At 35.2% G+C, this 13,057-nt stretch overlaps 1 protein-coding gene and 1 long non-coding RNA gene across 4 annotated transcripts; both read left to right on the top strand.

Annotated features, from left to right (window-relative positions):
* Positions 1-827: 827 nt before the first annotated feature.
* On the top strand, positions 828-7,402 carry LOC133679262 (uncharacterized). 2 transcript variants are annotated; one of them, XR_009836142.1, is made up of 6 exons: positions 828-960; positions 1,785-2,263; positions 3,158-3,288; positions 3,388-5,262; positions 5,531-5,603; positions 6,538-7,402. It is a non-coding gene; the product is annotated as an uncharacterized LOC133679262 (long non-coding RNA). The 2 variants fall into 2 exon arrangements; XR_009836141.1 differs by having other exon boundaries at positions 7,141-7,402.
* Positions 7,403-8,737: 1,335 nt separating this feature from the next.
* LOC133679261 (flagellar radial spoke protein 5) lies at positions 8,738-12,486 on the top strand. Of its 2 annotated transcripts, none has more exons than XM_062101805.1 (9): positions 8,738-9,393; positions 10,394-10,478; positions 10,612-10,728; positions 10,883-10,947; positions 11,067-11,155; positions 11,245-11,324; positions 11,466-11,577; positions 11,890-12,009; positions 12,107-12,486. In XM_062101805.1, the coding sequence occupies exons 1-9, from the start codon at positions 9,087-9,089 to the stop codon at positions 12,290-12,292; spliced, it is 1,161 nt and encodes a 386-aa protein (XP_061957789.1). In that variant the 5' UTR covers positions 8,738-9,086; the 3' UTR covers positions 12,293-12,486. The 2 variants fall into 2 exon arrangements, with proteins under 2 accessions (XP_061957789.1, XP_061957790.1); XM_062101806.1 differs by lacking the exon at positions 8,738-9,393 and adding an exon at positions 9,584-10,120.
* Positions 12,487-13,057: the final 571 nt, after the last annotated feature.

A 13,057-nucleotide genomic window follows, 5' to 3' on the forward strand; every position in this document is an offset into this window, starting at 1 on the left:
TTATTTTTTAATATTAATATATTAAAATTATTAAAAAATAATAAAAAAATATCAATTTAATATTTTTTAATATCAAATACAGTTTTTAAATGCTTCCAAGCACAAATAAAGACATAATACCAAACAACCTTTACAAAACCTTCACGATGACATCTACACATAATTTTTGAACTTGGTGTGTTTCGGTGTAATGATTAAGAAAACTCATGATTTAAAGTATGATTTGAATTAAGCTTTAAATTGAATAAAAAATATATTAATATAGTAAAACTTATTTAATCTAACCAGATTTTTAATTATTCAATTAAATCTAGACATGTGAATTCAAAAAACTTATTTTTAGAAAAAAACAAAAAAGTTGTTCCAATAAAAATATCAATTCAATGAACTACAGTTAATTCAATAATCCAGTAACCTTGGATGAATCCCCAACAACTATAACCCTACAACCTATTAGAAAATCGGAACTTCATTGATTATAAAAGTGAGATATAAGATTTGGTGTTACAACGGAACAAATTGAATCCATCATCATTGTAAGTTGTAACCCTTAAATTAGGTAACATATCGGAGCTTTAGTTACGAGAACATAAATAGAGAGTTCTAAAAAATAAAGTGTTTGAACTACATTTCTCGTAACAAATTTTGCTTAAAAATCAGCTATGTAGAATATTCTTCTTACATTATTTCTCGAAGCTTCACCTTCAAAAATATAGTGCTCAGAACCATGACACCCTTATCTCCTTTCTCTAGCCATTAAACCCCACCCCCCTCAAAAAAAAATAAAAATAAAAATGCATATATATATATATAGACAGACACACTCTCTCTCTCTCTCTCTCTCTCTCTCTCTCTGTCGCTGAAGTCTCCATGTTAGGGCAGACTCATAAGCAGAGTTCATGCTGCTCGATTCTTCTTCCCTTTCTCCACCGCGAGTCGATAAAGCTTGTTGCTATCCAGGTACTGTGAATATGCGTTTTTTTTTTTCTCTTTCATAACTAATTACACGTATTTAAAAAATAAATTAAAAATGCTTGCTTCTTTTGATTCCGATTCAATCAGTTATAATTTGTCAGGGTTGATAAAAGCTAATTATGATTGGTTGTAGCTCGTACATGATATTGTTGGTAAAACTGGCAATACCTTGGTTAATGTGATCGATGATAGTTTCTTTTGTCTATTTTTAGTGATTGCATGATTTAATTTTTGTTTTGAGGGTGAGTTTTAACATATCCGACGGCCTAATTATACAAGGTAGCCATCCCTTGAATTTAATAGTTCTCGTGGGAATGTATTTGATTGTTTCACTAAAGTTCAGATTATATTGGTGGTTAGATTCATACAAATTTGATATAGTTTGGTTGTAGAATTTTTCGAAACCTAGGAAGGGAAAGAGGAGTGCTTACTACTGAGCTGTTACTAATTGTTGAATTTCAGTTATAATGTCGTCCGTTGAAGACTTGTAAGTTCAGCATAAATGGTTGCATACATGTTGTCTGAAATGACGCGAGCATTGGAAACCACTTTTTTGTTTTGCATAGTTTCTTTTTGTTTTGTTTTTTCATGAAGGACCGGTTTGATTGGCATGTTAGTGAAATTCGATGTCCCTTGTCAATTTGGATGGTTGGCATTATCGTGATATGATTCATAAAGGTAAAGTGTGATAAATTCTTTGCTGATTAGTTGGCTATAATAGGTCACGGAATGTTGATTAGTTGCTATAATAGGTTACGGAATAGAGAGCAGCCTACTCATGCTTCGGAGTTTTTGTTTTGTTTGTGCAGGTTGAACTTGTATTCCACCTCCGAATGGCTGGTGGCGCCACTTAGCTACCAAGATCAGTGGGTGCTTATGAGTTGTATCTTTTATAAGTAAATATTTGATTGTACTTTGTTCATGGATTGTCAGGGCACCCCTTTATTTAATTTGTTGAGATGATTCTTGAGTTGTAGTAAATTATCCCGAAAAATTTCCTATAATCTCTACATGGATTTTGGTGTTGCTGAGGAAGTAGAATGGAAGCACCTGACAGGTCACACATATCTTGTGCTATGCCATGTGGCATTGGCTTTATGTACCATACAACTTCCACCTAATATGAATGATGGGACCCACCTGTCATCGTGTCAAGCAGGAGCGAGATGGGGCCTACTCAGTGGAGTGAAGAATATTTGGAAATGCCATTACCTACCAAAAATGCTTCTAGTTTCTTTGAATTTTGAAACTGGATAACTTACATCACTGTTTCATTGCCTCAGAGCAGGTAAATTTTCACAAAGTAGCTATGTTCAAATCATTTTTATTAATCAACTATTGTGCTTCTTCCTTATCACCTCATGGGTTTTTTGACATCTAGTTTTCTCTTTTTTTGATAATATTTCGATTGTTAGATGCATCAAAAGTATTTATTCTGATATTAAGTCATAATTTGAAGCAACTCAATTGTTTTGGTCTGTTTCATTAGCAGTGGCATAAATGTTAATATCCATAGTCTAGGTGCTAAATCTGTAAGGTACCATGCTGAACTCATGGTCTGACATTGTTTTTATCTGCAATTCATTTTGCATATAACTCCCTCACTCTTGTGGGAATGTCTCATGCAAAGTTGCTCACTTGTCACTGTAGCTTGCTATTTTCTCCAGATTCCATTAGTTTAGGGTTCTGTTAGTGTCCTATATCTTAAATGGCCATGTTAATTGTTAAAGGACTGCTCCAACAATATGTGCAGTCACTGTTTGATGAGGTAACAGTGTCAAATGGTTTTACTGCTTTTCTGTAGAATCTCTTTTGCTAATCCTATGCTTGTCTTCACTTTACTCTTTAGGATGTTATTGTTATGTCTTCAATGCATTCGGGGGCTTTTGGCAAAAAAAAAGGAGGAAAAATAAAGATTGAAGGCTATTTGATCTTATCTCAGTTTTCTAAACCTGTTCATAAAATAGTGTATTTTTATATAAATACTTTTATATGCATACATACATACAGATGTATGGGACATATACTTAAGTTGTTCATTCAATTCTGTGTGATTGCTTCTGATTTCAAAGTATTTTGTAGTTGTGATTTGAGGCCATTTAAATTTGGTGTCATGCAGAGGACTTATTTGTTTGGAAAGGTTTTCAGTGCTGATGATGTGTTTTTATTATATTCCTTGTAGGGGATTGTGAATGCTCAGTTCTGTCATATTCAAACTTTGAAAACAGAGGAGGAACCTGATCATGTTGTGCAATTGATCAATACATACTGCATTGATGTGGAGTCAATCTTGTTTGAACTTGGAAGTTACATGTAACACTGTACCCAAAACTCAACTTGCAAAGCGTCAGTTATGGTAGATGACTTCCTAGAATAATTTGGGTTATTTAACTCATTTTTATATACCTGCAGTGATCTTCCTGATGTTGATTTTTCTAAGTTGGCTGCCCTAGCCCAGCAAGTAGAGGAGAGAAGCTCACTGTAAGATGATATTTTATATTCTGTGTAAGGGTAGTTATTGGATAATAAGAGTAATAATCATGTCTGATAAATAGAGAAAATAGGAAACAATTTCTGGAATGGAGTGTATGTTTGACATTGGTTGGCTACATGTGGTGCACTCGTAGATAGGTTGCTTTTAGTGAAAGGAGTTTAGATATACTGAAAGAAGGAAATATTAAGAGAAAAAAAGCAGCTGTTTGAACATGGTTTAAAAGGCTGAGCTCATGGTTTCTTGCCTTTGATCAAGACCTGGGTACTGGGACTTTCCTTGGTGATGCAAAAGCTCACAACATGTGTGCATTTATTAATGTGATTAGGAAATACATATCTATGTTTTCTCCTCATTTCAATCGTGCACTTTCTATTTTTAATCTCTGGGGTAGTGGGTGCTGATGGTTGATTGTTTACTTTTAGTGGTGAACAAAGAAAGAAAATTTCATGTGCTTCTCTCTCTTTCTCATGTGTGGTTCCTCCCTTTGCTATGGTAGACAACTTGTTTAGCATGATTCATCAAACGATTGTATATTTTTGCTTCTCAAGTGGTCACTGGACCTTCAAGTGCTCTTAGCATGCTTTATATTGTCTTTCTTCAATGGCAAGGCCACAATACTTTTTGTTTCTTCATGAAATATTTTCTTAACTCTACATTCTTTCCCATTCCTTTCAAGTAAAGAGCATAAATAACAACTGGGTTCAGAAGTAGCTCCTATATGTGATGATTTATTTGTACTTGTTTGCTATCTGTCTCTTACTTTAATTAAGCTGGCATTAGGTGTTCTTACCTTTATGTTTTTTTATTTGTCTTCATGGATGTATATGGCATGCACGTAATGATGAATATCATATATGCAAATTATAGTCATTGACTATTCTACTCAGCATTTTTTTATATTTCCTATGTATACTATGATATATCCAAATATGTATATGTAGTTGTATTAATCAACACTCCAATTAAAAAGAAAAGCCAATTTGATTCCTTTTCTTCTTTAGTTAAAAGAACATAATGATCTAAATGGTTTAAGCACCATCTCTAAGAATAATGGTTAGCTGAAACAATAGGCCAACACTTTTAGGTCTATGTGATAATTTATTTTGCATGGAACTTTAAATTTATCGTGTCTGTTTTGGAATGGTGTCATGTGGAAATGAGCTAGAGTGATCTTTCTTATATGTTGGTTCATGGATAAAAAATAATAATTTAAACGACAATAATGATAGTTCATTAAAGTTCAAAAGTAGCAAGTATCTAGTAGTTTCCTTTTTTTCATCATGCATTATGCTCTAGAGTTCTGCTGTCATGTACATTTATCACGACTCATTCTTCCTTTTAGTTAAAAGGCGGCAATAACCCTAAGATTTACAAGTGTGATGATGTTTGGATAAATGCACCGCTGTCTTGTGCATATTCTTATGATTTGTCTGTGTTAACATCCACAAACTCAAATGTTGGAATCTAGCAATGTGAGATAATCATTGGTTAACAAATAACAACGAGAGCTATTAGTCGCTTATATTCAGCACAAAAGATAGTAAATGGTAAAAAATTATTGCTAATTTATAATTTTTCTTCTCAAGGAAAATAAATTGTGCGGATGGTTTTACCAATTTTCCTACAGTTTCTTTGTTGTCCCACTAGTCTAGCTGAAAGTTAATTTCCCATCTATCATAAAAAGAATTAAAAAGGTGGATATAATGTACTTGGTTTTACAGCATGGGTGCAGAGCATATGAGGCTTGCATGTGCTGATCTCATTCAAGCTTGTCGTCAGATGGATAAAAGAAAGTAAGGTGGCTTTCATGCTGTGCTTTGTCATTTTCTTCTCAATTATTGATCTATAGGAAGGATGCGTCCTACATGTTACATGATAGATGGTGATGGTTGATAAATAACTTGCTAGCTACTTAGACTTGTGTCATATCTACTTATTTTTCAAAGACATGCTTGATTTTCTTGTTGGTTTTCATTTTCTTATCTCTACTATATTCAATAATTCATATTTGGATTAATAACTTCCTTTCCTCCAATGTATTTGCATATATTGCCGTTTCAGTTTGTCCCTTTCCCTCAATTGGATAAAGAATGAATTTGCTCATATTCGGACCAAGTTGGAAGTCGTTGTTCAGGTAATTCAATTTTAATTCTTGTCTTGTGGACTCTTAAGTTCTTGTTTACATGCAAAGTAACATATCTGCATATTGTTGTTTAGGATTTCATGGTATGTTTCCTTGACCTCTTGTGGAGTTTTTATATTAAGAATGTCATTTTTTGCATGAGTGGATAGTATTGCTATGTGAGTAGTGTAAATTTATTGGATGCATAATGGGAGATGAAAAATGCAACTCAGCCTGAAGGAGAATATGGGTAAAAAAGAATTCTATATATTTAAGCATATTTCCAATTATTCACAAGGAAAAGAAAAAAAATGCCTAAATGCAAAAACGATTAGTCTTTTCAGTATTTAACATGAATTTAACGTACCCCGGCAGAAACAGTAAAACAGGGCTAGCAATTTTTAGCAAATTGTTTTACTGTGAAGATCTTCAATGATTGAAATCAAAAGGGACAGTAATAATTGAATGTAGATCATAATATTACATAAAAATAACAATCCAATACTATAACTACTAAAATAATACACCACTTTTAGTTGACGTTGAACTTGAATATTTATTTACTGATTTGAAATTCATCTTTCTGCAAGCACAACCTTGGTTGGTTGTCTATATTGTAGATCCTAGAATTCTCGAGTGTGGTACATGCCATTAGCCGGTTCACTTTGGTTCTACTAATCACTAAAAAGCTCATGAGTACTGCATAATCGTACATCATTATCATTCAAATTCCCTTTCCAAATATCTCACATGCTTAAGTATCTGCTAGATCCATGATAATATTTGATTGTGTGCTTCACTTACGTTTTAATTGATCAATTGCCTTTTGCCTTTTTTCATTAAGATTTCAAAAACTCTTATTTTCTTATACCTTGTATGTTTTAGACTTCTTGCTGCTTAAGTTTGCAGCACTTGTGATAAATGCTTGATTTGTTTGCCACCACAGGTTGGAAACATGTTTGAGTCTTTAATAGGTTTTGCTTTTGGGCTTTGGTAGAAGTTCAACATGGAAAAAAGATATACATTTGTAATGCCACACAGTTGCATAAAACTTCTTGCTAAAGAAGGATAGTAGGCATCAATCATAATCAAATCAAGCTCAAAATCCTGAGTCTCAAATTTGAGTGGCTGTGCGCGGCACTTTTAATTGAGGAAGAATAGTTTCCTATAATGGTTTTCAGGGCACGTGGGATAAGATTGCTGGCTTGTTGCATTTTAGGTATCGAATTGCATGTGGCAAAATGCACGTCATTTCTCGGCAGCATTTTACTTAAACATATAAAACTAATATACAACACCTACATTAACAGGACTTTGGTTTATCGTTCAGTTGTTTTTGAGAGAGTGAGGGAAATTCATAATTATACCAAGCTCTCCCCAAGTTCTTGGCACATGCAGATTGTTTTCAAGTTTTTGGTTCTCCACAATAATTTCTGCTTCACAGTATGTCCCTGTTCTAATAAAGTATGGTGCACAAATGTTTTGTTGCCTGCATTTAACAGAATACTTGTTCTGCTTGTTGCTTTTTTTGGGCCTCACTGGTTTGTAGATGGAGCGGAAGATTATGCGACTTGAGAGCAAACATAAAAAGTAGATTTCTGTCTTTTGTCAAGTTCACCTCGATGTGTCTGAGAGAACTTCTCGATAACCTATCCCTGCAGGAGTGATGCTTGTGGATTTAAGATCAGGTTGTTCTAATATCTGTTGTTGCTTTGTACTTGGTTGTATATTAGTGGATGGTATGCTGTATTAGGAAGGATTCTCATCTTTATTTTGCACTTATAAATAATATACTCGTTTCGATGCAGAAAGTAGTCCGTTAACATAAAAGAATTTTTCTATATATTATGCTTTTTTTTTTGTCTAACAAAGGGGTGAGGTTCGACCAGGTTGAACCTGACCTGGTGTTTCCATATATTTTTCTGCTAAACAAGATCGGACAACATGATTATCTTACTCTAATGTGGATTGATGTGGATAACACTGAGATGAATGACCATGGAGTGCTAAAATAAGTTTGCCTCGTCATTGCCCAGTCGCTGCAGTAAAATGACTGTACTTCTCTCAATAGCTTGGGAAGAACACTCGAGAATAATGAAAGCAATATCCCCCCCCAGGGTATTGAAGAGATCGGCCAGGTTTTGGTTTTCTTGGGAGAATCTTGTGATGATTCCATCAGAACAAAGAAACATAACATCTTTCGGCTGGTTAATGAGACAATTCTTGACAGAGACGTAATCACTGTAAGTATTTGGATATCTTTTTCTCGCATTGTTCTAGGGAAGCACAGTTTACGAGGATGGTGCCTGTCACATTGCACCAAGATAGTAGCTTAAATCTTTTTTTGATCCAGAGAAGAGCTTATCGAAGAAGAGCCACTTATGGTCTTCAAACTCCAGTACATGAGCTTTGCCCGAGGTTAGGACCCATTGACACAAGCTCAGGTTGGTAAGTGTTCGGATTTATCCTGTCAAACCTACGAGGAAATGGAAAGATGCATGTGGATGAACTCCTGCCACCTTGTCTTTCTGTTCCACGTCCTTCCTCAGGACTGCGCTGAATAAGTCTCTCACAGAATATTCAAATGATTCTTGATCTGCAAAATGCGAATAATCATGCTGAGTTTCCTCATGCCACAGGCTTCCGTTGGAGGCAGGAACTTGATGCTTCTCTCTATTTAGGCCCGCAAATGGATTTGATTGGCTTTCATGAGCATCTCGTAGAGTAGGATCTCCATCAGCACGAAGACTCGGATCTTATCTGTTAAATTCGTTTGGCCTAGCAGGTTGCCATGACAAACTCTAATCTAAAACATGAAAAACTCTAATCTAAAACTTGATTCGGAAACAGTTTTAAATTGAATTGAAAAGAAATATTGATCTTAACTAAATTTTTAGTGATTTGATTTATCTAGCCTGACAGGTCAAATTAATTATTGTTTTTATAAAGAAATAGAACAGCATCCTTATAATAAAAATAATTTACTAGGGTTGATTCCATGAACCAGGTCTTTTTACTGATTAGTCTTGTAATCGGGTCTGACAAGTATGTTCTCATCTCCACTTAGGCTTGACCACGATGGACTTGCTTAGCCTCAGCGACTATCGCCTCTCATCTGGCTTGACCTTTACCCCATCTGATAATGATTTCACTTTCCTTCTCAGTATACTCACAGTCGCTTTGATATCAAACTCATCAACTCTCGTTCCTCTCAACCCCATATCCCTCAGGTTCTCCAACAAGTATAATTGATAAAGGCGAGAAGCTTCAATATACTTTTAGATTTTCTATCATTCATTTCCCCAGAATAAAGAAAACCTTGAGTAATACACATCTTTTGTACAAATATTATATGCAAGAGAAATTTTGTTTTGGTGGAAACGGAGGGTATAATAGTCAATTAAGAAAATAGGATATTTTTTTATCGTTCTGAGCGCCAAACACCTTATCTATCATCTTTGCTTCCGTGTCTGGAACCTTGTAAACGCAAAAAAGATGGCAGCGTCCTTACACCACGCTGTCCCCAAACTCACTATAACAACTGCAGCTCGTCCCGAGTCAAGATGGCTCAGTTTCAATTCAGTCAGGTGCTGCGCGCCGACGACAACAACAACCACAACTGACGCCGGGGCTCATCGAATCACGGTGAAGAATGGGAACGACTCGCTTGACATATGCAGAGTCCTTAACGGTATGTGGCAGACTAGCGGCGGTTGGGGCCGAATCGACCGAGACGACGCCGTCGAGGCAATGCTTCGCTACGCTGACGCTGGTCTCTCCACCTTCGACATGGCCGATCACTGTAAATTATTCAAAACCCTTACCCTTTTTTTGTGGGTTTTTTTTATGTTTACGTGGTGCGTTCTCATTGGCTTGGAAAGTCCTGGCCCGTTTGCTTGCCACGTCGGCTTTCTTAGTTTACTTTGTTTGTTGCAGCAGTGTCCCTATGGGTATTTGCGCATTCGCCACTTTTTTCTTTCTATTTGTAACAATGTAACCGTTTAGATGACATGCTTTGGCCAAAATGCCCCCACTTCCTCTTATAATTGCAAAAGCCTTTCTATAGAATCAATGGTGGAAGCTAAGACAAGGAAGCAGATAAGATGAAAGAAAACTACTGGAAGGGAAGGAACGTAGTTATGGGGTTTAAAGAAGCAAAAACAAAAAACCCTTTTGTAATCTTTTTAGTCTCTTTGCATATTAGGCTTTTTTGCAGTTGAAAATGGCAGAGCTTTTATACCAACCATTTAGCAGCTTCAGCTTTAATGGAATGAAACTGGAAAGTAGAAGAGTTGGTGATGTAAGAAAAGTAACCAGTTTGAAACCATTGCAATGTGTGTTGACTGAGGAGGATAACAGGAGAATTGTGGTGGTGAAGAATGGAAAAGACTCATTAGATATGTGTAGGGTTGTTAATGGGATGTGGCAAACAAGTGGTGGTTGGGGCAAGATTGATCGTGACAACGCTGTTGATGCTATGCTCAAATATGCTGATGCTGGATTGACTACTTTTGATATGGCTGATATATGTAATGAGCTTATAAAGAAGTAGCTAGTCTTCCAATGCTGTTTTTTTGTGTGTTGCAAAGATTACAATTGATGCTCAGACTTAGAAATAAGTTGTTATTTAATTGGCTTGAGTCAGCAGCAACTTTACTGCTTATGAACTGGATAAACAGAAATGTTTTATAGATATACATACATTGTCGTACTGTATAATGATGATATTGGCAGTTTATTATTTTTAATATTTGCATCCAAGAATTGGGTCCCTCATTGTTTCAGTTCTTATAACTCTGCAGATGGGCCTGCTGAAGATCTGTATGGCATTTTTATCAACCGACTTCGCAGAGAGCGTCCACCAGAAGTCCTGGATAGGGTTAGAGGGTGAGTCATAACCACTTTGTTAATTGGCATGTATTATAACAAAGGAAGGATATTGTAGAATTTATGTTCACCTCTAGAATAAAGGAAGGGAACTGTGGAGTTAATGCTTACCTCCGTATATTATGCAATGCAGCCTTACAAAATGGGTTCCACCACCCGTTAAAATGACTGGTAGCTATGTCAGGCAGAACATTGACATTTCAAGGAAGAGGATGGATGTGTCATCCTTGGACATGCTTCAATTTCATTGGTATTGTTCTTTTGTTTCCATTGTATTTGGACAACATTTCTCTAGATTTTGGATATTCAACATCAGCACTTTCTATTGATACCTGTTAGATATTGATGAATTTTTCTGAAACTAATGATTTGTGCTTTTCTATTTTCTTTTTTATCTTGAATAGGTGGGACTATTCTAATCCTGGCTACCTTGATGCCCTTAAACACTTGAATGACCTGAAGGAAGAAGGTTAGAATTATTTATTTTGGCAATTCAAAGAAGGCTAAATTATTTATCTTTCATTCTTATGGGCACGTGAGTCCATATATCTTTGATTTGATTGCATTACTTCAGCAAGTTGCATGCAGGTAAAATTAAGACTGTTGCTTTGACAAATTTCGACACAGAGAGATTACAAATAATTTTAGAAAATGGAATTCCTGTTGTCAGCAATCAGGTATTATCGAACAATTTCTTGTTTTTGTCACTCCCATCTCTTAATGTAGCTTGTACCGCATGTAAACTAGTATATTGTGATTCCATCAGGTGCAACATTCACTTGTGGACATGCGTCCTCAACAAAAAATGGCAGAGCTTTGTCAGCTTACTGGGGTTAAACTTATCACGTCTGTTTGTCCCTCTTTCATTGCACGTGCATAGAAATATGATTGCACGAATAATATTCTGTATTAGCCTTTTGGCTTGCTAACAGAATTTACATTGTCTGCTGTACAATTGAGCATTCCTTGGATAATTAATGAATGCAGGTATGGGACGGTAATGGGTGGACTGTTATCTGAGAAATTCCTTGACACTAACTTATCCATTCCTTTTTCTGCCCCACCATTAAATACTCCTTCCTTGCAGAAGTACAAAAGGGTAAGAGATAAGAACTCCATTGAATACTGGCCTTATTTTTAATAAGGAAACTGTTGGCTTTTGTTTAGTGAGTTTACTAAAATGTCAGATTTACTTCTCTTTGGAAGTTGGTCACAATTTGAGGAACAAAAGCCTTGGATTTGTGATTTTTTCATCATCTACCCTCTCTTTTTTCAGATAAGAGTTCTCCAATATTATTTACATTGCAACCCTAGGATGTATGAGAGGGAGAGAGATTTAAAGCTTTGGATGTTTACCACTGTAATAGTATGCTTAGATTCGTGTCATAAAATTCTGCAATATACATGACAGATGGTTGATGCTTGGGGAGGATGGAGTCTGTTCCAAAGTCTGCTGCGGACACTTAATAAGATAGCCTCTAAACACGGTGTCTCCATTCCAACTGTAGCGGTGAAGTACATATTAGATCAGGTATATTTGAGCACTTCCTAAATTTTCATTTCTCTTTGATGGTAGAATTTCTCGCTGACCAAGGATTTTTCTTCTGGCATGTCTTGTATAACCACAGCCAGCAGTGGCAGGATCCATGATAGGTGTTCGACTTGGTTTGGCTGAACACATCAATGACGCCAATGCTGTGTTTTCACTGGTCCTCGACGAGGAGGATATGAACAGCATACAGGAAGTTTCCAAAAAAGGGAAGGATCTGTTAAAAGTGATTGGCGACTGCGGGGATGAGTATAGGCGTCTATGAATTTTGCATGCATGTTTCCGTCACTGGTGTTTCGAAAGTGCTGTGATCATTTTGTGTATCAATGTGAATTCTGTACTTTGCAAGGTTTCATCATGTAATATTTATGATTTCTGTATATTTTAATAGGATGGAAATAATACAGAATTTTAAAAACGTTCAGCTTTGCGTCATCAATAATAATATTATTTTGATCAGGATCTTATCAAGTTTGCATAAAAATATTTTACTAGGCTGGCTTTGTTCTGCTGCTGAAAAGAGATTAGCAATAAATAAATAAATAAATAAATTCTTGGGCAAGGTATTTTAATTTATAATTTTTGGTGACAGTTTATTAAAGGCTGCAATTAACCCCTTTTCATCCTATATTTTTGGTGACTGTTTATAATTTTTGGTGGCATTATTCTGGTTGAATTGTATTTTTTTAAAAAATTAATTTTTAGTTTCTATTTTTAGATTGTCTTAAATTAATGTTCTGTATAAAAAATAATGATATTTTATTTTATTTTTTAAATAAAATGATGTTATTTTGAATAATATATTTTTTTAAATTATTAGAATTAATATAGTCAGGTATTTTTAAAGTTTGCTAGGATAATCGTGTCAACTAAATCTACTCTTAAATTGATTTAAAGTGAAATTAGACCATGTTTGATAATCAATGGAGTTATTTTCAAAAAAAAAAAAAGTTTTTGGGTGGCCGTTTTAACAATTATGGGCTTAAAGCCCATTTATGGCTCTTAGAGCTTCGAACTGGATTTGTATATT

Source organism: Populus nigra, chromosome 19 (assembly GCF_951802175.1).
Source record: "Populus nigra chromosome 19, ddPopNigr1.1, whole genome shotgun sequence".
Lineage (NCBI taxonomy): Eukaryota > Viridiplantae > Streptophyta > Magnoliopsida > Malpighiales > Salicaceae > Populus > Populus nigra.